This window comes from Protopterus annectens, chromosome 6.part1, assembly GCF_019279795.1.
Source record: "Protopterus annectens isolate FY-2018-M chromosome 6.part1, PAN1.0, whole genome shotgun sequence".
Lineage (NCBI taxonomy): Eukaryota > Metazoa > Chordata > Ceratodontiformes > Protopteridae > Protopterus > Protopterus annectens.
Genome location: NC_056738.1, coordinates 173,538,209 through 173,565,444, shown reverse-complemented (window position 1 = coordinate 173,565,444; position 27,236 = coordinate 173,538,209). Strand labels below are relative to the sequence as shown.

At 41.7% G+C, this 27,236-nt stretch overlaps 1 protein-coding gene across 1 annotated transcript in view; it reads left to right on the top strand.

The window, feature by feature from the left end:
* TTC21B (tetratricopeptide repeat domain 21B) overlaps positions 1–27,236 on the top strand; it is a 3,240,027-nt gene that overhangs the window by 609,924 nt on the left and 2,602,867 nt on the right. Inside the window, exon 6 of the mRNA XM_044075355.1 lies at positions 5,782–5,939. Within this exon, the coding sequence (XP_043931290.1) occupies positions 5,782–5,939 (158 nt within the window). The remainder of the gene's footprint in view (positions 1–5,781; positions 5,940–27,236) is intronic.

Below are 27,236 nucleotides of genomic sequence, written 5' to 3'. Positions count from 1 at the left end.
TTTGGGGTGTACCTCTCTAGACGCATCAAACAAGTCTAAAGAGCCCAGAGGTTCCTAAGTGAGTAGATCACAGGCTTAAAGGCCCTGAGCTGCCAAGAGGGTCTGTAAGCATAGTCTCTTTACTCTGCATTCTGTAGACCATTAAGGGAAGATTTGTGCCTTTCCTTCTCCTCCACTAGAGACTATCCTAGATCTCCCAAATCATCACAAGTCTAATAGTTCCACAAATACTAGAAGTAGGGACCTACATTTTTACTACCGGATAAAGAAAATGCTATTGAGAGACAGATTTTTCTTGAAGCATCTCCCCCATCCTTACCTCTGGAACACACTGCCCCAGTAGGTCAAGCAGTGCAATATGCGATCATCTTTCAAATGGAACTTGGAAGATAGGATAGATGCCCATAACATTTATCCCAGGATTGACTGACCTAGTTGCCCTGAAGAAAGGGGGTACAGCCTGAGGTTGGCTATGAAAGCCACAGAAATCCATCCTACTTTTCTCTTATGTGATATTCTTAGTAACCGTCTTAGACAGATCTTGCAGGATATCCTTCCATCCAGAAAAGATCTTTCACAATGAGTCGTTTATTTCTAACCATATCACAGGCCCTTGGTGTAAGAATACTCCTTGGGCCACAGGACTCCATATTGGTCTCCATTTTGTTTGGGCTGAATGCCAGGCTGCACATAAAGACATTTAGTTTTATAGCTGTACTGTGTTGGAACAATGCAAATAATGTTTGAAACAGGAAATCACCACAACTGTGCTTGTCTGAAAGGAACATTAAGTGGTGAACCATTTTAGCAACCAACAGTCCAGGACTGCCTTTCTCAGTACCAAATCCATGTCCGAAACTTAACTACAAATGCCTCAGACCTCATGTGGGGAGTTCATGTCAGCCAGTTCAGTATACAGAATTCATAACAGTCCAGGCATCTGGGAACAGGCACACCACATTTATGGACAATTTGCAAGCTGTTCATGGTATGAAAGAATAAAACGTTATATGTGTTGAAATGCCTGTAAAATGTGAGCAAAGAGTTGATTTTGATGTAAATAGTCTGTGATGTGCTATCAATAGACAAACACCTGTGCACGCAGTCTTTGGCAGGATCATGGTTTCTTTAAGGTTGCTTTAACAACCATTCCTTTCTGTATACCTATGGTGGTGAACAAACTTGCCCTCAATAAGTCTGTCTGTTCCTTCAGTTACCCCCTGTCCCCAAAGAGGAAATGATTTTTATACCACGAATGTCCACAGCCAATTACTGGATGATTGACTTTAGACAGTATAACCATATTTTTGTCACCTTCCTGTCAGGGAAACAGTACAGCTCTTTTATTGAAGGCTTAAAGAGGTATGAAACTGTAACTAGCTTTTCCAAAAAAAAAAAAAAAGGCTGAAATTAGTCTTTTATTTTCATTAGCAGTTGTGGGAAGAATTATTTCACACTACTGTTTCCACAAGTAGAATTGCTTCTAAAAGCTATCAGTTTGTATTTTATATCCTGCTGGCCCATACTCTGCCACAACTGCGAATTAAAGGAGAACTGCACCCACACATATATATATATATATATATATATATATATATATATATATATATATATATATATATATATATATATATATATATAATATATGTGTATGTATGTATATATGAGTCTCTATCAAATGATGGAAAACTCCTTTGATAGAAAATCATTTGGCTGAAACCAAAACATAGAAAGCTCAAAACACTGAAAACTCATTTGACTGAAACTCAAAACACTGCCTGCCTGGTGGCATCCCAAATTAAACAGGATATACAACAAAAGAAAAATAATATGGCAAAAAATCAGGAAAGGAAATTCCCATAAGGATAGAAACTCTCTCATCAAAGTAAATAGGCAAATAAGAGAGCTAATTAGGTCAAGCAAAGCCAAATTTGAGCTTAAGATGTCCTCCAAGGTGAAAGATAAGGCCTTCTACAGCTATGGCAGAAACCTCAAGGGCAGCACACTGCAGTGTTTTGAACTGGTGGTTAATAGTGACATATTCACTGAGCCTTGTGATATAACAAACCTGTTAGCCGACAAAATTCAGTTCCAACTTTACACCCCTCTCACCCCCAACCATCCCCCTCAAACATAACACCTGTAGCTTTAACTAGGGAGCATGTACTGACTGCACTCATTAAAACCAAGAACACTGCCTCAACAGGGGTCCCTATCAAATGATAGAAAGCTCATTTGATAGAAAGCTCAAAACACTGAAAATGCTATATGCCCTTTTCCCCACGGTAGTGTGATCCTGGAGTTAGTATATATCGTTGGGGGGGGTATGGGGGGCGTAGCCCCCCCCCACCACCACATAGTTATGTAAATGTTGTTTTCTCCAAACAGTTATTCATTGTAGTTTTAAGTATCCATGTGTAGGGTTTAACATGTTTGAAGTATGTGGGGGGCTATGCCCCCCACCCCCCATTATGGATCGCACTACCGTGGGGAAAAGGGCATATAGCAATTTCAGTGTTTTGAGTTTCAGTCAAATGAGTTTTCAGTGTTTTGAGCTTTCTATGTTTTGGATTCAACCAAATAATTTTCCATCAAATGAGTTTTCTGTCATCTGATAGGGACCCCCTCAATAGGCCCAGATAGCATCCCAGGATGCTTCCTGAATAGTCTAAAATATGACCTATCAGGATCTCTGAAGTCATTATTTAACTATAGTCTTAAAGCAGGCTTTTTGCCACATGAATAGAGGACTGCAACTGTCAACCCCCCTTCATAAGGGTGGACCTTCAACAGATTCCGGAAACTACAGACCCATTAGAATGGCTAGTCTTATTTCCAAAGCCATAGAAAGAATTATTGTGTAAATTATCAACAAGGACATGGGAAACCTCCAGAAATTGGATCCACCCCAGCTTGGCTTTGTCAGACGAAGGTCATGCTTACTGAATCTGTTGGACATTTTTGAAAAGATCACTTACTAAGACAATGCATGAGGAGAAAACGGTGCATACTGCCTACCTAGATCTAGCTAAAACATTTGATACAGTACCCCACTTGGGCATTGTCATCAAACTTGGGGAACTAGGCATAAACCCCTTTATAACATGGTGGATAGCTAGTTGACTCGCTGATCGAACCAAGAAAGTTAGAATCAGTGAGGCCACCTCCACAAAGAGGCTGGTTACCAGTGGAGTCACCCCAGGGCTCTGTGCTGGGCTCAGTGCTCTTTGGCATCTATTTCTTGGATGTCAAAACCAATGTCAATGGCATTTGATTGACCAAGTTTGCAGATAATTGCAGACTGAGAGCAGTAATTGAATCTCCCAAGTGAGAACACCCTTCAGGAAAGTATGATACAGACATGCATTTGATGCCAAAAACATGGTTTCAAACTCAATACCAAGAAATTCTAAATTATAGTACCTTTTGGGAAGTCTGCCACCCCCGCTAACTACATCATCAATAAAACACCTATAAAAGTTGATTCATTACTCAGGGATCTGGGAACTTGTGTAGATGGTAACCTGGCCTTTGACCAACATGTGTCCAAGGTAGTAAGAAAATCCTTCTGTATTGCTCAACTTATAAGCAAAGGCATGGCATCTAGGTCTAGAGGGATCATCATACCATTGCACTCAGCCCTCATCAGACCCATCATGGAGTATGATGCCCCCTTCTATATGTACCTGACCGGACACATGCAGCAACTGAAATGTCCACAGAAGTTCCCTACAAAAAGAATACAGGGAATTAACAGTGTCCTACACCAATCACTTCAAAGCCCTGTCTTTAGATTTGGTATCATACAGACCTCTGAGAGATTATCTTGACTGGCATACTGGGCATCCCTTGTTTCTGTTTTGATGAACCTTTTGTACAGCCACAAAACAAACAGTAACAGTACTGCTAGATTAAAAGACATAAAATTTGCTTACAACATAAATAAGACATGTTGAAGACATATGTTTCTCAAAGAATTCCCATTCTCTGAAACAGGCTCCCCATCCATGTGAAGCAAAGTACCTCCATATTTCTTTTTAAGTGCATGGATAATTGGACATTCACTACTAGTTTGGCTGCTATGTCTCTGAAGGACAGAGGCAATCAGTAAATCACCACCTATATAAATAAAATTTGTGGGTCACATTTGGGTTGCACAACTAGGCTTGTAAGGACCTAGTATACACCTATGAAGCTATGACTATTATCAAGCAAAAACTTGTCTAAGTAGCTGGTGAGCTGGATTACCTTTTGTTGTGGTCACTGTGGAAAAATCATCTGGGCAGATCAGAAGGCACTTTTTAGAACAACAGACACAATACAGCTTTCTTCTAGAATGTGTATTCTTATAGCAGTTGTGAGGGTGCAGCATGATATAGTAATTGTGAGGGTGCCGCATGAACCTTTGCCCACACCTTCTCCAAATACTACAGATTGGATCTATTGTCTAGAAACAGAGCAAGGTTTACAGCTGTCTTGATGTTGCCCAATTCCTAGGTTTGGAGTCAAAAACCCTCTTTATGCTTAATGTTTTGTATTCTCCTACTGTTTAGAATGTACAGCAACAGTGGCTGTTGCATTGAACATATGAAAGTACTTGCCATAATCCTTGGGAGAGAGTACAGGATCATTGCTGCAGTAGACTGTCATTCTTAGAGAAATATGGGATTGCCAAGTGAGTCTGTGGGTCATCCTACAGGTCATTATAGTAGAATGCAAATGTTCTCTTTGTATATGATTATGTGTGTGGGTATAGGCCTAGGAGACATCCCTGGGCTTGTTTTTCTGTCTTTTAAATTGGAGCATTTTACCATTATTTTATGGTGATGGAAGTTTGTTGGGGATTGTTTATTGCTGTTTCTCACTTGGGTTAGAGTAGTTTATCTGTAAGTAGACTTGAGGCATAGCCCTTTTATTTATTTTTTGATGGGGGTAGGGACTTGAGACAGTCTTGCTAGTGATATTCTTTCCTTCTCCAGGAAAAAAAAAACTAGTATGGTGCAGATTATTGTCCAGTTTACAGCCATATTTCAGCTGACATCCTAATTGGAGGAAGGGGAATAACTGAGCACCTGAAAGGGGACAACCACTGTGCTTGACAAATATGGCTGAAAGACAGACATCTGTTCCTTGCCAAAACCCAGTATTCAGACAGTAGTGGTGCAAAGGTCCTGTGCTTCCAAATCAACAGTTCCATTCTACATTTGTCGTAAGTACCCTCTCTCACTGTACTTCAAGTGAGACCGTTACCATAGAATTATTATTTTTTGCTTTTTAGGAAATTCTTTTGGAGTAGTAGAGATGCCACCAAACTGCCTCCTTAGGATTAGGATTTGTATGCGAGTACTGTTCCACCCAGCCTTTCTGCTAAACATGTTTTTAAATAGTTACTGTTTGTGTATCATTACAAATTTTTTAATGCTAGAAGAGTCAAAGATGAAATAGGTTAATGATGCTTTTATATGAGACATTTGTAGTGACTTGATCTAGAAGAACAGCCAAGAGAAGACTGCCTTTGCTAACAGAGGGAGAATGTCTGCTTGAAATAAAAAAAAAAAAGTTTGATTTTGGAAGCACAGATGTAATACTGCAAGCGTTTTTCCCCTTGAAGATCTACTCTTATGTGAATAAACTTACGTATTTATCACTTTTCTTAGAAAATCTACAAATAATGAAGTGTATGTATTTAATTTTACTGCACTAGCTGGAATTTTTGTAATGCTTGTAAGCTTTTCAGTTGGATTCAATAATGTTACTCAAAAATGACATTTTTTTCTCAAGGCCCGATATTTTGAGATGAGACGGAATTATTCAGGAGCTGTGGATACTGTAAATCATATTATAGTGAATGTCCCTGGCTTTCTCCCTGCATTTGTAATGAAAATGAAGCTGCAGCTGGCCTTGCAGGACTGGGAACAAGCAGTTGAAACAGCACAGAGGTACTTTATGGTATATTGTAATAGTCTGGCTGACGTCTTTATGTGCTAAATTGCACTGGAAAGTATTTTATTGAACACACCAGGGGTAGTCCAAAATCCACATAAAGTTGTTAATTTGCTGCAATTTACACCATCATTTATTTATAGTGTGTACTGTAATTTATGATGGAACAGATGATCCTGAAGCAATTTAATTTTTTTGTGCATTATTTCTTTGTTAACTTAAGTCAAAATTATTTCTAGAACTTTTCAAGAAACTAAGTTACACAGTGCACACCATGCTTATCCTCTCATGCAGCAGATATGGGGATAGCTGTACATATATGTATAGTATTATACATCCTTCCCACCATATAGCAAAGAGTTGGTGATTTGCTTTTAATGTTGAATACTGTTACAGCATAAAAAGTCACTGAAACTTGTGCCTGTCATATTTAAGCAGTACTCGGAAAGTTCAGTCTTTTCCTGGTTGATTTGACCACTTTATTTTTTTTAAGTGTAAGGAAATAGGAAAAACGGTCAAACCATCGTTTGTCAATAAATGAATTTTCTATGTATGATAAGTATTCATCATATTAGTCTCACTGTTCTCATCATGTAGAAGTATGTATAGTTTGTTTTAGTGATACGTATCGCTTTTTTTGTTTGCTTTGAATATATTGATTACTTCGGTCCATCCTTCCTATGTGGAATAATTAACAGATTTATATATTTATGTGGTGATTAATTCGGGCATAGCACTGATCTCACTGAACCATTTCATCCCAGCTTGAGAGTAAAAACTCGATAAACAAACGCAAGTATTTAATTTAGACGCATTACAGCTAGAAGTCAGCAAACAGAACTACAAGTTGATTGGGTGTTGGCATAACGGCTGTGGTGTTTTATCTCACAAACATAAGGAACAGGGTTTGATGCTTGCCTTTAGAGAAATTGGCTAAGCTTAAAACGGTCCACCAAGGCAGCTAGCCTAGTACTTGCCTAGGGACTGTATGAACCATGTTAGTGAGACAAAATATACAGCTTGAGTATACCTTACCAAAAATGATTGAAGTAGGTTAAGATAGGAGTACAACATGTGTGAAAAATCAGATTATTCCAAAACCACATTGGCCAGCAGACAGTGATACAGAAACTAATTATTATTATTTATTTATTATTGCATCTGTGCTAAAAAGCACATTCCATAAAGAGTGAAAAATATCCAGACCGTTTTTGGCCAATACATTTCAGCGTATGGCTGTATTGTGTTGGCCGAAACCGGTCTGGATATTTTTTCACTCTTTATGGAATGTTCTTTTTAGCACAGATATGCAATAATAAATAAATAATAATAATTAGTTTCTGCATCACTGTCTTCTGGTCAATGCGGTTTTGGAACAGTATTTTGGCACCTGGAAGTTGCCTTACTTGCAGGGGCTGTTTAAAAATCAGATTATGTAATTAAAGCTGTAATTATAAAACGGTGTTTGAGCTATGATGTGGAGAATATGAGCTGCCAAGATTACACTTGTAAAACCAGAATTATGTGCAAGTGTAAGCAAAAGTAAAAACATTGGCTATCATAACTGTATAGCACTATCACTAACATTGAATACTGAGTACATGATTACTAAATATAGGTGTAATGTGTGGGGGATATCTTGAGGAATATGAATGGAGATAGAAATACTTATGGAAGTGATAGCTGTGGTTCAGGCTGAAAGAGTATTGAGAATGTGGGAGTGGAAGTGTGTGTTGTGTTGTGTGTGGAAGCGAGGGAAAGAGAAAAAAAGGCCTGTGGTACTTGAAGTGTGTTACTTTGTGAGCTCTGTCCAAGTCTAGTATAATTATAATATTTTAATGATTAAAATTTAGTGTGATATGTAGGAGTGGGAAGTAGTAGACGGGATACTTGTAAAAGCACTTGCAAGAACTATTCTTTTGGAGGTGCCTTTATAGACATTTTCTGAAGTTATATTAAAAGTTACTGTTTTAAGTGAACAGTGAAGGGATTCCAAAGGTTAGGGGTGAGGATGGAAGTTGTGTTCACTGATTTTGTTTTATTTTTTTTATATTTCAGAGTTTCATTAATATTCCAAGACTACTGTGTCTTATGACCATTTTCACCTTACCAGTAACCCTCCTTTATGCTGCATCTGTTTTCTACAGGAGGGTCATTCTGGTTAAGCCTGGAGTAAATTTATGAATATCAATCCCAGTCATTTAGGTTATGTTTAAAGAGATATGGTGAGTTACACTGCTTAACATTTAGGAGAAGTATATTTCGGATGTTTGGAAGGCTCTACGTTATAAACCTGTCCATCTACCATGTTTTATCTGTTGAAGTTTAATCCTTGGTTCTAGATAGAGATATTGAACATGTAAAGATACGGGAGATCCAGAACATCTAATGGTGCAGTAAGTGAGACCCAGTTCTCCACTCAAAGTCTGTAAGGCACTTAATAAAGGGATGGAGCTTCCAGCAAGAACTTCCAGCCTCACTTGGTAGCTCAGAGACTTAGGCCTGTGACCTTTTTGGTTAGGATCCTCTATGGTCTTTCTAATTATTTGGTATGTTTAGTGAGGTACATGTGGAAGAGGACATTGCCTTTGATAACTCGTCTGATCAATACTGAGTGTAAGGGAGTAATAACCTGTTTAGACTTTGAAGGTATTACTTTGGCAACTAGGTGTGTGAAAAAAGGTATTTCCTGACAGTTGTTGTGACATGATAGTGAAAAGACTAGGAATCATCAACCCAAGTTCCTAGGTCCCTGACAACATTTTTCATTTTGCAGTGGTATGCTGTCAGTGCAGCATGATGAAGAGAGGGGTTGTTTACCAAAAGTGATGATACTCCATGTTGCTGTATTTAGTTTGAGTCTAGGGAGAGTTTCTTCTGGAGGGTTTGGGTGTCAGAGGGTGACTTAACAACAACCCACAGTTTGCAGTTGTCTACAGAATTGTTAACCACTGGTTTTGGTTCTCTGCTTAAAGATCAGAAAGGTAAATGCTGTAAACTGGTCCCAGCACCAGTCCCTGAGGGACACTGCTGGTTACTTTCATAATGTCTAATGAGGTACATGCAGCTCACCACGTGTGGTTTCTGTCTTTCAGCCAGTTTGCTATCCGTCTTACCAAATATGGCTCTCATTTAGCTTCTGTATGAGGACTGTTTGGGGAATCATGTCAAAATCCTTGGCCAGTTCAAGATATGCTGTGTACTGCATGGCCAGTGTCTACAGCCTGCATAAATCTTACAAAGAGGTTTACCGTATTCATCAAAATTGACCTACTGTTTACAAAGTTGGGAACCAAGTCTAATAATTTTGTTGTAGTTTATAAGGTTAGTTGTAATACATTCCATGGCTTTAACAGATGAGTTTTGTAAGGGTGATAGGTTTGTACTTACCATGGTCATTTGTAATGCCACCGTTATGGAGGAGCATCACCACTGCAGTATGTCAGTTATCGGGGATAAAACCAGTAGTTAAACTTAGGTTAAATAGTTTGGATGTGCCTGTAAGGGCATGTTTAATACTATTACTTAAACTTGGTATATTGTCAAGTTCCATGGAGGAAGTAGTTTTGGTTTTGGTTAGCACATTTAATAGAGATAATTGACTAGTAAAGGGATTCTGGTATTTCTGGTCTTTGAATAGAAGTCTTGGGTGAAATTGGAAATGAATTTGCTTGTAAGAATATTGGCAATTTCTGTTTGGTCAGAATATAAGGTGTCATTATGAATAAGTTCAGAACAATGCATGGTATTGTTTCTTTCTTTTCTAAAATAGCTAAACAAGGATTTATTGTTATTCTTGGCCTCAGAGGCTTACATAAATGTATGGTCTCATTTAGTGGACCTGGTGGCATTCCTCAGTTTTTTGCAATACATTTGATATTCTTGAGAAGATGGGTTCTGGATCTACTAAATTAAGATGTTTCTTTCTTTTGTTGTATAATTTATTTATGGCAATGATTGTTGATAGTTTGTGAAGTGTGAAATGAGGAAGCATTGGAGCTCCAAGAATGGCAATTTTCATTAACTTGTCTGATCAGTTGTTGAATGTCACCTTTAATGAGCTTGTAAAGGAGGGAGCCTAGGAGTGGATCTACCCATTATTTACTTGGGAACTGCTTTGCTTGGTAGCAGTGGTGTTCCTCTGTAGTTGCAAGTGCTATGATTCTGCAGATTTTATGTGCAGTTCCCTACAGGACTGTTGGATTTTTTTTGAGAAGCTGTTGCTGTAAGGAGATGGCAATGCTTGATTTGGAAAATAAGTATACCTTTATCAATTTCTTCTGATGTCCTTCATTTGATCACTGTTGTGGTATTGCTTACAGATGAAAGTATCCAGCCAAGGATGCCGTAGTCTGCCTAGTATGCCAAAGCTTGGGCGAAGTCTGACTCATGACTCAGGCACAATGGAGTGTGCTGGTACATAAGAGATGTATGGGTGTGAAGTTCTTTAGAACTTTTTTGCCATCAGCCCGAGAAGAGAGACTGTATGTCTACAGTTGTGGTGTGTCAGTTGTGCGACGTGTTCCAGTTTCTATGTCAAGTTACAGATAAGTATCCCCATTGGCGGCTCTTCTTGTTTCCCGAAATAACTTTTAAATAAAGAGTTATTTCCTGCTATCCAAGAAGGATAAAGGTGACTGAGAGGCAGATACTGTACAAAGACAAACATTCTGAGTGTTCATTTTGTTTATATCCCAACTACAGTTTTAGGGAGTGTTCTAAGTCATTTTCCCTAAAAGTGGTAAGGAGTCTTTTGGCGTCTATTAAAGCCAGACTACAAGAGCTCATGTGATGTAGGATTGCTTCTGAAACTTCACAATCTGACAATCCTCAGCAGTCACATAAAAAACTCAAGATGTGAACATTTTTGCTTTGGCATTTGACCTCCTGATTTTGGCTGCTGCTCTTGCTGTTGCAGCTGTTTTGGAAGCTGACAAGAAGTAGCATGTAGGCACATCCAGTACATCTGGTCATATGACTGTCATGACCACAAAAGAGGCAACTCCCTGCACTGTTTATTTTTGAAGGACCTGAGGGCATACAGCAAGTTCTTGCCAAGCAGTACTTCAGGGTACCCTTAGAGAGGTATGTCAGGGATTGGATCCTTCTCTTTTAATTTCTGCAGATATTCCAAAGAAGAAAAAGAAAAAAAAAAAACACATACCTCTCCTTTTGCTGCTTTCATCTCCAAGGATACATAGAACAAGTGATATGATTTTTTGTAATGCCTTTTTAAGGCACCTGTCTTTGAAGCTTCCTCAGTTCCTTTCATCTCCTGCTGCTTCTTCACCTTACAAGAGAGCAAGAGCTTCTTTTTCTTCTGAGGATGAAGGCTGTGAATTGAAGGAGAAATGCCTTGCTTATTCCTCCCGGATCCATTCTCTAATAGGATTTGAATCAGAACTTGACACCCTTTCCCTTGATTCCCTTTTAGAAGAACTTGGGGGTGCAATTTTGAAAATGATGCAGCACTTTCTGTGAGGGAAAGCAAGTCTCATATTTGCAAAAGAGATATTGTGACTTGCTGAATGAGTGTTCATAAGCAGTCTTTAATTTCTGATGTGCTAGAATCTTTAAATGATTCTTTTCCACAGCTTGTTTGAACCCACATTCTCCACTTTCAGCACATAAAAAAAAATGCGATAGGTTTTGTAAGGTTCCAGATGTCCATAATACAGGAATCCTCTTTTGGATCCAGTTGTGGTATCCACTAAATATGTCAGACTTACTAATTTTCTTCCATCTAGCAGTGCTTCCCCTATTGACAGTGACAGTAGAACTGTGGATGGGTCTAGAAAGAAACTTAAAACTTTAGCTTATCTTTCTTTCCATGCCATTAACTACCAGACTCGTGTGATTAGATATATTTTGGCTACTCTGGATACTTTAAATAAATTAATGTCAGAATTGCCTGAATCAGACAATAAATCTTGTGTCATTCCCTACTCAGTTCTGCTACTTGGGTAGCTAGGCATTCTATTTAAAAAGAAAATATTGTAACAAATGCATCTTCTAGAGCTGCAGCTGCTGGGTCTGTCTTAAGGAGATACCCTGATTAAGGGTGCAGTCTTTGCGTGAAGATTTCAAGACTATGTTGTTGGATGTACAGTTGGGTAGGAAAATGTTTTTTGGTCCAACGGCTGCTGAAAATTTTAAAAACCTGTAGAAAAGACAAAATATTATGCAGGATTTCAAACAGATTTTTCTCAAACCTGTCCCAAAATTCCAAAGAAACTATCCATCCAAGGCTGGAGCATTTTTTTTTCAAAAAAATAAAAAACCTCAACAAAAGGTAAAAAGCTCTGTGAAAAGAAGCATCAAGAGAAGCCCAAATAAAATTTGAAAGGACTATAAGGTTTCTTTCCTCACAAATCAGCCAGCTTGTGACCATCACCTACCCCTCCATCCACTTCAATCTGTCCCCTCTTATAAATTCAAATAAGCTTTCTCAGTCCCTACCATTGCGCAGACTGATAGCTTGAGACCAGTGCATTCTCAACATCATCAAGAAAGGGTGCAGATTAATTTGACTTCTCTCTCCATCCCTTTCTAGAATTCCTTAGGATTCCCCAGACCAAGCATACCTGGTTTTGCCAGTCCCAAAAGATCTGTATCATTGTGGATGAACAGAGTTGGTCCTTTCTATCCTGATAGGAAAGGGGTTCTATTAAAGGCTTTTCCTGATTTCAAGAAAGAAGGGCTCTTGGAGACCCATTCTGGGCTTATCAAGCCTCAACACCCTCTTTTTCATACCAAAGTTCAAGATGTTGTCCTTTTAATCTCTTATTCCATTGATCCTTCCACATGTTTTTCTAGTTAACCTGGACTTCAGATTCCTGTTCACCCAGATCACAGAAGAAAAGTAATATTTTGTACTTTGAGTTTCATGTTCAATTCTCTTTGTCCTTCAGTCTTTATACAGCCTCACAGGGGGTTATATAACAGTGTCTGGCTCCTGCCATAGCTTTCTGTAGACATGTATGCTTACCTAGACTTCCTTCTTTTTCAGTCCTCTTTGAAAGACAAGCTTCATCAAGATTTCAGATTTACAATGGATCTTTTTCTTCAGTTAGGGTTTACCCTAAACTTAAAAAAAAAAATAAACTGACCTCCAGCTCTCTTACGATATGATATTCCTTGGATGTCACTTAGATGTAGTCTCCATGATGGCATCCCTGCCTGTTGACAAAATGTAGTTTTGACATCTTACTTTCAGATCCTTATTCCTCAAGATTTGACTTGTGGGTGAGATATTGAGAATCCTGGTATACATAACTTCAGCCATACGGAATCCATATGCAGATCATTCAGTGGCACCTCAAATCAGTTTGGACACAGCACTGCCACTCCCTGAACTCTAATTCCTCTCTTGCCCTTCGTGAAGAAGGAATTTCTTTGGTGGAACAACCAGATGTCAGTCAATCCCAAAGTCCCCTTTCTGATACCCTCTCCCCACCAGGAAGTCTACACGGATGCTTCATACCTGGCTTGGGAGGCATGTTCCAAGAACATCATTTTAAGATGTATGGTCAAGACAAGACAGGAGCAGTCATGTAAATATTAAAGAAATGAAAGCCCTGATCCTGGATGTTCAATCCATGCATCACCTTTAATCTCCAGGAACCCTTTGAATAATTGCAAACAATACCACAGTTGAGTGGTAGATGAACAAACAAGGAGGGACAAAATTCTACCATATCTGCAGATTAGCAATGATGGCTTGTGACATTGCCATTCAACAACGTCTCTTCCTTCAGGCTATTTACATTCCTTTGGAGATCATCTCACTGGGAGATTATTTGAGCAGATCCAAGGCAGTCCCCTCATGAGTGGATGTTGAACAGAGTTGTCTTCCCTCAAAATATCCATAAACATGACTGAAAAATCTGCAAAGGTCAATATTTTTACCCGATTAATACATGATATACATTGAGTGTAGGTTACTTGGCTGAGTGCATCCACTCACCCAAGATGGAGTGATGATGATGGTCATATTATGTATTGAGGTGCATGACTTAATTTGCCCCTCACAGAAAGGTGATTTCTGTCCATTAGTTTGCTAATCAGCTTTCCCAGCTGATGTGTTCATTTGTTTAGGTTATACTCTGCTTACTGACCTATACCTTACTAACTAGAATTTTCACAAAAGCAGTAAATGAGAAAAATATAATCCTGTCTCATATTGACTTCTGCTTACTATTTGTCTCAAGACTTCCATGTAACATAAAGCAGCTTCACAGAGCAGTCAACTAGACATGTGGATTCACAAATCTAGATGTGCACATTCAGCACTGTATAATATTTCTTGCAAAATCTTGATGGCTACCAGTAAAGCAAATAGCAAATCAGATACTTTGCAATCATATACATAACCTGTTATAACAAGACCACTAGCTTCCCTTTGCAGATAGGTGCAGATGTTGCTGTTAAGCAAAAGACCAGTTGAGTCATATGAAAACTCGCCACTGTAGTCTTACTGATATAAACAACTACTTGCTCCCACAGTCATAAAGAATGGGAGTGTGAATGGGTGGCTAAGCTTGGAATAAATTTGCATTTTCACATCCATTTGTCTAAGCTGTCGTGTCTTTCGGCTTTTCCCGGTTAGGGGTCACCACAGCGGAACTCCAGTCCGCTAATGATTGGTAGTTGATTTTTACGTGCCGTGTTACCAGCCCTGATGCACAACCTTCAACGAAGGTACGCCCATTCACGCATGTCTCCACGCAGAAGACGCTCTAGCTGAGAATCTAACCGGACAGCATCTTACTGTGAGGCGACAACGCTACCCCAGCACCACCACCGCGGATACATCCATTTGTGTAAGTAAGATTTGAAAATGGTGGTAAGTATGCTTTGCAAAAAATGTGTGTGTGCTCTAGACCTGAGGGACTATTTGAGAGAGAGATGTCTGCTATGCCAAGTCTTATTTATGTTGTGATATAGATTTAGGTCCTTTGATCTTGTGTTTTGTTACTGTTGGTCTCCTTCCATTGAGAAGGTTTCTTCCAGGCTCCCTTCTCCACTTTTAGCAACATCAAGATCACCTACTCCTATCCACTAGGTCTGCCAGGAGTTTATCTGATGAAGATGTGGATAGGGTCATGCAGAAACTAAGCCACCTGCTTTGGCCAGACTTCTCATGGATCCAAGCCCAAAGAAGTTGGAGCAGTCTCAAAACCCTGTGCTGTGACAGTTCCTCCTCCGATCTATCCTCCTGCTTCGGAGCCAGAAGATTCCAAGATCTAGGTTGTGTAGGTGTCTGGTCCAGGACCCTCAGTCTCCTCTGTTCCGACATCTGCCCAGTGTTTCTCTGTGCTTTTGGAGCAGAAGATCTCTGGGAGCCGACACTCCCTGGTCAGGTCCACGGAGTCTTCTCAGATACCTTCAGATCTGGCCATGCCTCTGAGAGCCTCTGAACGGGTGAGTTCAGCTCTTACCTCTGCTTCACAGCTGATCTCTTCTGCTCCTGAGAATCCTTCGGCTCTGACAACTTGCTTGTTGATCTGGGGACTTCCTTGGAGTGGGGGGGGGGGGTGTTCCTGCTTTCGAGGTAGTGAGAATGGCTTTGACTTCACAGTCTAGGACGGTCTTTTTTGGTTCTCCCTCCCTGTTTAGGAGAGGTGTCTTTGTCTTCTCACGAACCTTCTCCACAGGTCCACAGAGATGTTAGGCCTCAGGATGTACCTCAGGGTATGGCTTCCTCTTCTGAAACCTCTCCAGAATATCCCACTGAAGAGGTCCCTTGGAAGAGGACATGGAAGAGTAAGCATCTGGACTCACCGGAAGAGTCCATCACATCTGACACCGACCTCAATGAAGCAGAAGGGCCCCCACCATCACCTCCTGATGATGTCTCTTTTGAAAACATCCTGAAACTATTAAAACAGAGAGATGATTGGCAGTCCTCCACCCCTTTGGCTGAGGAGTCAGTCTTCCTGAAGGCCTTTGCATCTTGCCTATCAACTTCTTGGGTGACTCCTCCTTTTGACGAGCTTGTGGAATTGATCTCGCAAAAGGTATGGGAGACCCCAGACAACAAAGACCCCCCACTCCTAGGAGGGCAAATAAAATACATCACTGCCCCAAAAGATAAGGGTTTTCTTACAAAAGGTGTAGGAGTTGATGCCATGGTCATGGCCACTAGAAAGGAACTCTGAGACGAGTATCTCTAGCCATCCTCCTAATAAGGACTCTACAACCATGGATAGATACGGGAAGCATGTCTTTGTTTCAGCAACCTTTGCTTTGCAGTCACTGAATTATCTTACTCACTTCAGCAGACTAAAGAGGGACCTGATTAAAGAATTATAAGACTCCCTCCAAGGAACTGTAGCTGATGCAGAGGCAGAGAAAGTCAGTGCTCCGTTTGCTACCTTGAATTCAGTAGTCAACTCATCCATGAGGCTTATTTCTTATGGGACTGATGGGACGAGTAGGGCAGCAGGCTCAGGTATCTCTCTTAGGAGGCAGGCCTGGATGTGTGTCTGCGATTTCGCAGAGCCCTTTGTCTTCATTAACGCCCCTTTTGACGGCTCATCCCTTTTTGGGCCCAAAGTGAAGGAAACGCTCTCCAGGTGTGAAGAAGAGGGTAAGACCTTGTCTGCCATTAGTGTGTTTTTCCACTCCTACTAGACCTTTTTCCAAGGGTCAAAAATAGTAGTGGGAAGATGTGGTTCAGAAAATCTCAGAGGTCTTACTAAGACACACAGGGAGAAAGTTCCCCCAGAGACAGAGGGGGGGGAAACAATAATGGAAGGTGCCACCCTCGCGGCAGGGGGCCCCGCAAAACCAGTGCTCCTGAAATAGTGCCCTTTTGCTCATCTCTGGTGGCAGTCAGGGGGGCGATTGTCTCTCCACCCAGAAACCTGGCTAAAGATAACGAACGACAGATGGGTGCAGGACATGATATCCAGAGGATACATCATTCCCTTTTCCCTTCCTATCCCCAGAAACAAAGTGATTCCAGATGCCCCCCCCCAGTCAAAAGGAACAAGGAACTATAGAAATCCAAAAGTTGCTAACAATGAGAGTCATCCAAGAAGTCCCCGGAAGCCGGAGAGTATCCAGAAGTTACTCAAAATTCTTTAGTTCCAAAAAACGGGACTGGATGCCCATCCTGGATTTCATCAATTTGAACAAATCAATAAAGATGACCAAGTTCCAGATAACACTGCAGTCGATACTTCCATTCCTGAAAAAAGACAATTGGATGTGCTCTGTAAACCTTCAGGACGTGTACTACCATATTCTAATGAACAGGCAGTCTAGGAGGGTCTAGCACTTCAGGCTAGGAGCCCATCACTTCCAGTTTCGAGCTCTGCCCTTTGATCTCACTACAGCCTCCAGAGTGTTCACCAAATGTATGGCAGTAGTAGCAACTCATCTGAGACACAAAGGAGTCCACGTTTCCATACTTGGACGACTGGCTCATAACTGCCCCAATCAGGTATCCCTTAACTCCAGTCAAGAGATTGTCCTTCAGCTCTGCTTCTCCCTGGGTATTACTATGAATTATGACAATCTGTGCTAGAACCATCACAAACTTTACTGTTAACAGTAGCAGAGATACACTACCACTCGTATAGCAAGTCTTTCACAAGACAGGGCAGATGACCTCAGTCATCTTGTCAGAGTTCTTATAAAGAACGTCAAAGCCACCGCAAGACTAGTGCTCCAGATCCTAGGAAAAATGGCTGCTTCCGTCATACTAATTCCCCTAGCTTGCCTTCACATGTGGGTTCTCTAGTGGATGCTGTTTGCTCAGTGGTCAGTCTTAATGCTTCCACTGTCTCACAAGAACATAACCAATGCCTGCAAGAAAGACTTCCAATGGTGGATCCATTCACAGTCAGTACTCCAAGGCTGTCCTTTTATTCCTGCACAACTTTTGGCTATGGTCACCATGGACGCTTCCTAGATAGGGTGGGGGTGGAGGGCATTTTCCTGGGAAGACTGTTCAAGGCACCTGGCACGATCACGGGGCTCACTTGCATATAAATGTCCAAGAGATGATAGCAGTGTTTCTAGCATTGCAAGCATTCCAGGACACTCTTCCTATAGGAACAGTTGTAGTCCTAATGGACAAACATGTCTGTAGTTTGGTATATCAACAAACAAGGGGGGACCAGATCATACCCACATTGTTGGGAAGCTCTCAGGGTCTGGGATTGGATGATAGCCTCCAACCGCTTTCTAATAGCAGTGCACATTCCAGGGAAATCCAATGTAATTGCGGACAAGCTGAGCAGAGCCATTTTGTGGCCATATGAGTGGTCCCTCAGTCGGAAAGCAACGGAAGTAATCTTCCACAAATTGGGCCAGCCTTGCTGTGACCTTTTTGCATCAACCAACAATGTTAAATGCAGCAACTACTTTTCCCTGATCTCTCTAACGGGGGAGTCGCCAAGGGATGCACTTGTTCATGATTGGCCCCCAGGACTACTTTATGCCTTTCCCCCAAATTGTCTGATTCCAAAGCTCCTACAGAAAGCGAGTTTGTTGGAGACAACCATTATCCTAATTACCCCACTACTGGTCTCGTCAAATCTGGTTTCCCCTTCCTTCAGCCTCATCTCCGGGATGAACCCTGGATTCTGGACCTAGCTTCAGACCTTCTTACACACCCGTCAGGAATGGTTCATCCCAACCTACACACCCTGAAATTGACAGCTTAATTGATCCATTTCCCTTAATTGCCAGGTTTCCATCCCTCTCCTCTCAAGCATATTATTTTATTATAGATTCATAGGTAGGTACTAGGCTATCTGCCCAAGGACATTTATAAGCCTAGTCAGAATGTGTTGGCTTTCGCCTCCCTTTTAAATTAGTTTCCTGGGTCTCTGTCTAGCAGGGCCACTGAAGTGATCCTAGGGGTAAATTTATGATTTCCCATCCACTCGTCAAGATTTCTCTTGGAGAGTCAGTGAGGGGCTCTGCCTAATATAAACTGGGATTCTTTTCCAGAGCGAGGGAAGTCTCTGAGACAGGAATCTATCCCCTCCAGCATGTCCTGTTTATTGTTGTGCTGAAGTTTAGTTCACTGGAGCGTGTGGCTCTAAGAGATTTGGTTTTCTTGAGATGGAGCATGTCCATTAATTCCGGGTTGGACATGGCCTTATACGTCAGGCAGAGATCACCTCTGAGCAGGCGGTAAGCAACCGAGTAAAGCTGGAGTTTTTTTTAGACGGGCTGCATAGATCATCTCTTTGAGGTCCATGATCCTCTTGGTGAGGTACTTCTGTGGTCTTTCCAGCTGTTGCAAGTGTCGAGTAAGGTACATTCCAAATGGGGCATTGTACTCTATTATGGGCCTAATGAGTGATGAGTAGAAAGGCACAATGACCTCTCTTGATCTAGAAGTAAACCCTTTCGTTATTAGGTGGGCTGCATAGAAGGAATTTCTAACCACTTTGGCAATGTGATTATTGAAGGAGAGGTTGCTATCTACCTGAGTCCCCAGGTCCCTAATTACATCTTCCATACTTAGTGGATTACCACCTTATGTGATAATTCGTGGGCACTTTGTTTTTTCCAAAGGGGATGACTATGGATTTTTTGGCATTCAGCTTGAGGCCATCGTTTTGACACCAGATATCTGTCTCTTTGAGACCCTTCTGGAGGATGTCTGCGTCAGCCGGTGAGTTATGGCCCCCAGTTTGTAGTTATCTGTGAACTTGGTCAGCCATAGTCCTCCTGTGCTTGCCTGTACCTCGGCGAAGTATATACCGAACAGGAGGGGGGTCCCAGGACCAAGCCCTGTGGGATGCCACTTGTAACTGGTTTAGAGTTGGACATGGCACCTGCGACTCTGACCATGTGTGTTCTATCTGTGAGCCAGTTGGCCATCCATCTCGTGACATAGGAGTTAATGTTCAAGCTGGTGAGTTTATCTATGATGCCAGAGTGTGGAATGATGTTGAAGGCCTTAGCGAGGTCCAGGTAGGCTGTGTGGACTACCTTTCCTTCATCTGTGGTCTTGGTAACTGTTTCAAAGAAGTCAACTAGGTTTAGGAGGCAGGATCTGCCTTTAACAAAGCAAAATTGGGTAGGGTCTAGTGTCTGGAGGTTCCCAATGTATCTGTTTATAAGTTCCATAATGATTCTCTCCATAGATTTGCAGACCAGGCTAGTCAGGCTTATAGGACGATAGTTCCCAGGTTCTTTGTGTGGCACCACCTTTGTGGAGCGGGATGACTGTTGCTGTATGCCATTCTTTGGGTACATAGCCTGTGGTAAGGCTGAGTCTGAACAATGAAATTAGGTGAGGGTTTAGTTCCTTTTGGAGTTTGTGTAAGGCTCAGCCTGGGACATCATCCGGTCCCATTGATGCTGTGTTCTTAGCTTTGGAGAGGGCTGTTTTTACCTGCGTGTCCGTGATGTCTGGGGCTCTGCATTCTTCTGGGATGGACACGGGCCCTTTTGGGGGGGGGGGGGGGTTGCACTGAACTTGTCAGCCAGGATGTTTGCAATGTCAGTTGGTTCAGTGTATTTTTTGCCATTTTGCACTAGCTCAGAGCATATCTAAAGAGTTGCCACCTAAATTTTTGACATAGCTAAAGAAGGCTTTGTGGTTATCTTGAGTCCTTGGCAATTTTTCTTTCGAAACTGGCCTTGGATGATTTTATGACTGATCATAGTTTTTTGGTAATATTGATCAGTGATGCCTTTCCTTTTTGGGATTTAGCTCTGTCATGTAGTAGTTTCCTCCTCCTGTTGTAAAACTTATTTATGGCCTGGGACCACCAGACTTGTTTCCTTTTTTTGGAGGAGTGAGTCTTGGTTTTACTTGGGATGGCTCGATCCATGCATCCCTGTAGATGCTCATAGATTGCACTTGTAAAGGATTCTGCCGTTTGGGCAGCATTATCCTTTAGCAAGGGGGCTGTGAAACTTTCCACCTCGGTCTTGAGAAGTGTGAAGTTGGCTTTTGAAAAGTTTTTCACAGTGGTTTCCTTGACTTGGGGTGGGGTCGGGATGTGGATGTCCACTGTGATTAGTTTATGATCTGATCTTACCAGCGAGGGGTTTACCTCTGGTGTGGAGCACTGATCCCCCATGTTGGTGATTATCAGGTCCAGTATGTTGTCACCTCTTGTGGGCGTGGTGACCAGCTGTTCCAGAGCGTTTGAGTTTATAAACTCTAGAAACCGTTGGGCAAAGGAGTTTGTACTCGAGTAGTTATCCCAGTCAATATTTGGGTAGTTGAAATCTCCCAATATCATGGTGTTTGGTAGGACCTTTGTATTTTCCAACGTTCTCAGGAATGCTGAGTGGGGGTCCTGAGACGAGGTAGGTGATCTGTAGCAGGCTACGATCTGAAAAGCAGGTTTGCCCACTGATAGTTGCACATGGATGGTCTCAGAGGCCTCATGCTGTGCTACTAACCTGGAGGTGTGGGCATCCTTTATGAAAATGGACACACCCCCTCCTTTTGTATTTCGGTCCAGGTTCTGGGGCCGAAAGGTATGGTATGAGTTGTAGCCTGGTAGTGCTGGGGTGCTCTCTGGAGCTTTGAACCAGGTTTCTGTTACTGCACAGATATCGATTTGCTCCATGCTAAGGAGTGCCTCGAGTGTGTGCATTTTGAGGTTTAGACTTCTGGCATTGAGTAGCCTTACCCTCAGTTTCTGTTTTTTTTGTGTTGTTCACGGAGGTGGGTCTGTCTTTTGAGCCTTGCCTAAAAAAGGCACTATGGGGGTGGCAAGAGCCTTGGCCAGTATTCGAAAGCCTAGTGGCGACAGGTGCAAGCCATCTCTGACAAAGCAGAGTGGCTTGTCGAGCATGTCGTCCCAGGCTGACAGACACTGGATCCCCTTTGAACGACACCAATAGCTTAGCCAGTTGTTAAAACTGATCATTTTTTCTTCATACTGTGGCATCATTCTTGGTGAGGGCAAGATGCTACTCGGGGTCAGGGTCATACCAGCCTGGGCTACATGATCAGAGAGCTCCTCTGTCTCTTTTCATGTAGTCCAGGGAGGTACGTCTCAGGTCATACACACCAGCATGTACAGTGACAGAGTCATTTGTACTTGTTTTGGAGTAACCTGAGTACTTGTGTTATGTGGCGGATCCTGGCACCTGACAGGCAGCTTACAGTGACCTTTTCCTTGTTCAGTCTAGTGAGTGGGACGTCAGTGTGCCTGACAATAGAGTCCCCTATTACTAGTGTATTGTGTGTGTTGTTGTGCCTTAAGGGTTGTGGTTGCGTGGCACATTGACTTTGTGAAGTATGTGATATGTGGTTGTTGTTTGAGGGTGGAGGTTGCTTGGATGTCTACTTTGGAGATCTCTATTGCTTAGGCAGATTTTTATTTAGAACCTCCGAGTATGTTTTTATGTATTTGTGTGTTTGCTGGTGCATGTATGACTGTTTTATGTGAGACTGGAAGTGTGGTGCAAGTGTTTCCCTTCTCCTCCTGGCTGGCTGTTCCAGCCATGGGTTGAGAGAGCTTGGCCTCCAGTTTGGCTGTATAGTTGCATCTCTCACATACATTTGTGTTTACTGGAAGGAGGAGAGGGTTGTCCGTGTACATGAGGCAATTGTAACATTGCCTCAAGATTCCCAGATTCACCAGCTAGCCTGGAGAGTATACCTGAAACTGCCCTTTGGACATGCCTGTATGGGTAGCTGAACTGCTTTACTGATTGTCCGGTAGGGATGAACTAGGGAGCCTTGTACTATTGTATAGTAAAGGGGGAGGTGTGTTAGCGTTTATTAGTGCTTACTGAGAGTTCGGAGCAAGTGCTGGGCTGTAAAAGGAAAGTTAGAGTACTTAATTTGAGAGTTTGACTAGTTCTAAGGGGAAAATTGAAGCCTGGAATAGTTTAACCCTAGCTAACCAGCAGTGTGCAAAACAGAGCAAATGCGAGTTTTAAGGCAGGGAGATGAAAGAGCTAGGAATTGGCCCAAAACGGCCAATAAACTACAAGTTGCTGGGCTGTGACCACTCCTCCAGGGACAGATAGGCTGCTCAAAGCTCCCCACTCTCACTGGTGAACAGAGAAACTTCCTCCTATCCAAGTAAGGATATGGGCAACACAGGAACTTATACCACAGTCCTGAATTCAGCAGAGCCTGAAAACTGGACTAAATTAGCTTAGAAAAGGCGGGAAACAAGAGTATTTTTTTTTTCTTTTTAGACAGGGAGAGATGATCATCCTATAAAGCTTCTACTCAGAAGCTTTACAGAAGCAAATGGAAGACGTTTGTCATATGGACAGACTATAAAAAGATAGATCCCTTTACAGCACCAGTGCATTCCATGCTGCAGTTTTTGTCTGAGATCTTCAGTGATGGAGCAGCGGCAGCCTCAAGTAAAATTCATCTAGCTGCAATCTCTAATTGTCATATAGGAGAAAATTACCACCCTATCATTTCACATAGACTTTGCAAAGCCTTCTTGAAAGGCACTGTTATGCTAAGGCCTATACAAATGCCCAATGCCCCTTTGGGATCTAAATTTCATCTTATCCAACACTATATTCGCCATTTTGATCCCTCAGCCACATGTGACATGAAATATCTCTCATGGAAAACCCTGTTCTTGGTAGCAATGACTTCAGCCAGAAGGGTGTCCATGTTGCAGGGCTTGTCCGTTAAATCTCCTTACATAATCTTACACAAAGATAGGGTGTTACGCACTAATCCATCCTTTCAAACAAAGGTTGTGTCAGAAAGTACCCTTAACCAATCTATAGACCTCCCAGTTTTCTTTCCCAAATTTCAAAACAAAGGAGATTATTCCTTGCATCTCCTAGATATTCATAGACAGTTATGTTTTTATTTACACAGAACTTCGGAATTCAGGAAATCAGACCAGCTTGTTTCATATTCTGATACAAGGAAAGGTCAGCCAGTTTCAAAAGTCACATTATCCAGATGGCTTTCATCATGCATATCCCACATTTACAATTCTAAAAAAGAAAGCCCTCCCAAATGTTCCTAAAGCTCATTCCACCCTCCATCCTCCCCCTGCCTAAATTCCTGGTAGACTAGTTAATAAACAGATATTCAGCAGAGCCATATACCCTCAGAGAATATACCCTTCTCAGTCTGCTTCTAATTTTATGACAGTAAGTAATATCCATCGTTCTATACATCAACAAATTGCTACCATGTGACTCCTTTTATGTGCTGCTGGGGGGACAAACAAGATCTGAGGTAACTAGGGGAATGCATTATGGGTAAAGAGGCCCACAAGCTTTGCTGAAGTCCTCGAGCTGGAATGTTGCCGAGACGGATCCAACCCACATGCGAGAATAAAGGACTAGATGTACAACACACATGGAACATTATAGTAAGAAAATAACTTCTTTTTTTGTTGCTCTGGATAACTTAAGGTGCTCATATTCAAGATTTTCTTTTTTTGTTTTGTTTTGCTTTACTGAGAAGCTGTTGCAGTTTCTCAAGTAAGATTAGGCTTTTCAAGCCAAAGGATGCATTACATTCTAGTTTGGACTTGAATGATAAATGGAAAGCAGTGATATAATCTCTGGAACAATAGGTAAAGCCTTCGGTAATTATTTAGGTGCAATAGGCATTGTTAATGACACTGGGTATGTGGCAGTTAAAAGAGAGTGAGTTCTCCACAAAAGTACATAGGTCTCTCATGCTAGCACTTACTTTAAGGATGTGTCATTTATGAAGTAGGTGTGTAGGAATTCCTGTTTCCCACATTGTCCTGTGCTGCATTTTTTGATCAACTTTAGACTGATTATGTCACCCCAAGGTTGTCCAAGTTAGTTCCTTTTGGAGGAAATCAGTGTCTTTGATTTCTCCAAGCTTGCATTCACACACAAACTTGGTCAGCCAAATCCTTGGCTTCTATATCAGAGAAGTTAATGCCAAATAAACTTGATCCCAATACAGATCCCTGGGATAACACCAACTTGAATAGAGTAGGTGCCACCTGTAAACCAGTTGATAGTCCATTTGTGCACACAGAGATTTATATCAAGTTAGACAAATTTGGCCAAGATGCTGCAGCGGACTATAGCGTCAAAGGTCTTGAATAAATCAAAATAAGCTGTGCACACAGAATTACCCTCATTTGCTGCTTCTTTGATTGATTCACAGAAGTAAGGTAGGTTTAATAGGTAATATCTCACTTTTACAATCCAGATTGGTTTGGCTTTAAGAGTTGTTTCCTGTATCACTTTTGATAAGGTGAATGGGGTTCACTTTACATGCTCGAAATGCTAAAATATCGAATTTTAGAATTTCTAGCCTGTAAAGTCGAACAGACGGAAACCGCGAACCCGGAAATGTCGAATGCAGAATGTCGAACCCATGGTACGGATAGCGTGTTAGGGAAGTGTATTTTTTAGGGTTTTGGGGAGGGTTTGTGCATGTTTGAGTGTGCTGGTATGTTTGAGGTGTGGGTTAGGGTAGGTGTTGTGCAGTGTGAATGTGTTGTGTTGGGAGTGCTGGTGTTTGTGTGTATGTGATGTTTGTTTGTGCGGGGGTGTGTGTGGAATGTGTGGTGCTGGGTTGTGTGTGTTATGGAGTGTTGTGCGACCTCAGAGTTGGTATATATGAGTAGGGGGGTGTGGGGGGCGCAGGGGGTTGCCCCCTGCATATACTAAGGTTAGGTGTGCGCATGTGTTTGGTTGTGTGCGTGTGTGTTATGTTTGTTGTAGAGAAGTGTTGGGAGGTATGTACGTTCATGTATGTATGTGTTTTGTAGTGTGTGATGTGTGTTTTTTGGGATTTTGTAGATTAGTGATTTTGGGTGTCGGGTTTGTGTATGTTCGGTGTTTAGGGTATTCGACTTCATAGTTTAGTGATACTGAAATTCAATATTTCTGTATTTCGAGATTATGAAGTGAATCCGGTGAATGATGATACATTTCATCACCTTGTAAATGATGTTGAATAGGCTGATGTGTTTATAGGTACCAGGGTCCATATTAGGACCTCCCTTTTGGAGAGGAAGTAGTACAGCTGATGTTCATCGTTCATACTGCTTCAGTGACATACAGGTTCTGTGCCTGCAAAGAAATTCGCACTGGCAGATTTTTAGAGCTCAGAATCCCCTCCTCTGACATTCTGTAATGGGGGATTTGCTAAGCCCCTCCCATCCGAGGAAGGCTAACCTCTGTCACACTTGGCCTCTTCATAGGTAGGTACTAGGCTATTGGCCCTAGGGCCTATATAAGCCTAGCCAAAAAGGTACCCTGGCTTTCGCCACCCAAGAAACTTATTTTCCTGTGCCCCTGTTGAACAGAGCCACAGAGGTGATCCCTGGGGTGAATTTCCTATTTCCCATCCAGTCATCAAAGTTTTTCTTGAAGAGTGCTAATAAGGAGCTTTGATATAGGTAGGTAGTTTGTTCCAGAGTATGTGAAGTCTCTGGGACAGGAATCTATCCCTCCAGCATGTTCTGTTTATTGTGGTGACAAGGTTTAGGTCCCTAGAGTGTGTAGCTTAGAGGGACAGGGATTTCAGGTCCCTAGAGTGTATAGCTCAGAGGGACAGGGATTTCTTTAAGTGGAGCATGCCCAGCAGCTCTGGGTTTGACATAGCTTTGTATGTTAGGCAGACATCGCCTCTGAGTAGGCGATATGCGACGGAGTAAAGCTGGAGTTTTTTTGAGACTGTCTGCGTAGGGCATTTGTTTGAGGCTGGTTATCCTCTTTGTGAAGTGTTTATGTGGCCTTTCCAGTTGTTGTAGATGTCTTGTGAGGTACATACCAAAAGGGTACTCTATAATGGGTCTAATGAGTGACGAGTAGAGGGGAACAATGACCTTTTTTTTCCTGGATAAGAAAAGGTTTGTGATGAGATGTGCCATGTTGAAGGATTTTCTGACTACTGTGGCAATGTGATTATCAAAGGCGAGACTACTGTCCACCTGTCCTATGGTCTCGTATTGCACTTTTGGTGTTAAGTAGACTACCACCTATGTGGTAGCTCATGAGTACAAACCTTTACCAAAGGGGATGACAGTGTACTTTTTGGCATTGAGCTTGAGGCCATGGCTTTGACATCAGGCATATGTCTCAGTGAGGCCTTTTTGTAGGATGTCCACATCGATAGGAGTTTTGATTATGGCTCCTAGTTTGCAGTCATCTGCAAACTTCATTAGCCAAAGACCTTCTGTGTTAGCCTGTACTTCAGAAAAGTAGTTACTTCCAAAAAAGAAAAAGTTAGTATCTTAATATACACAATATTTTATTAGAATTCAAAGAATTATTTCATAAAATAAATCAGAACTCCCAGAAGGTAGATCCAAAAGACATGATTAAGGCCTTTATAACAAAGTATACCAAATACAGATTATCAAAAG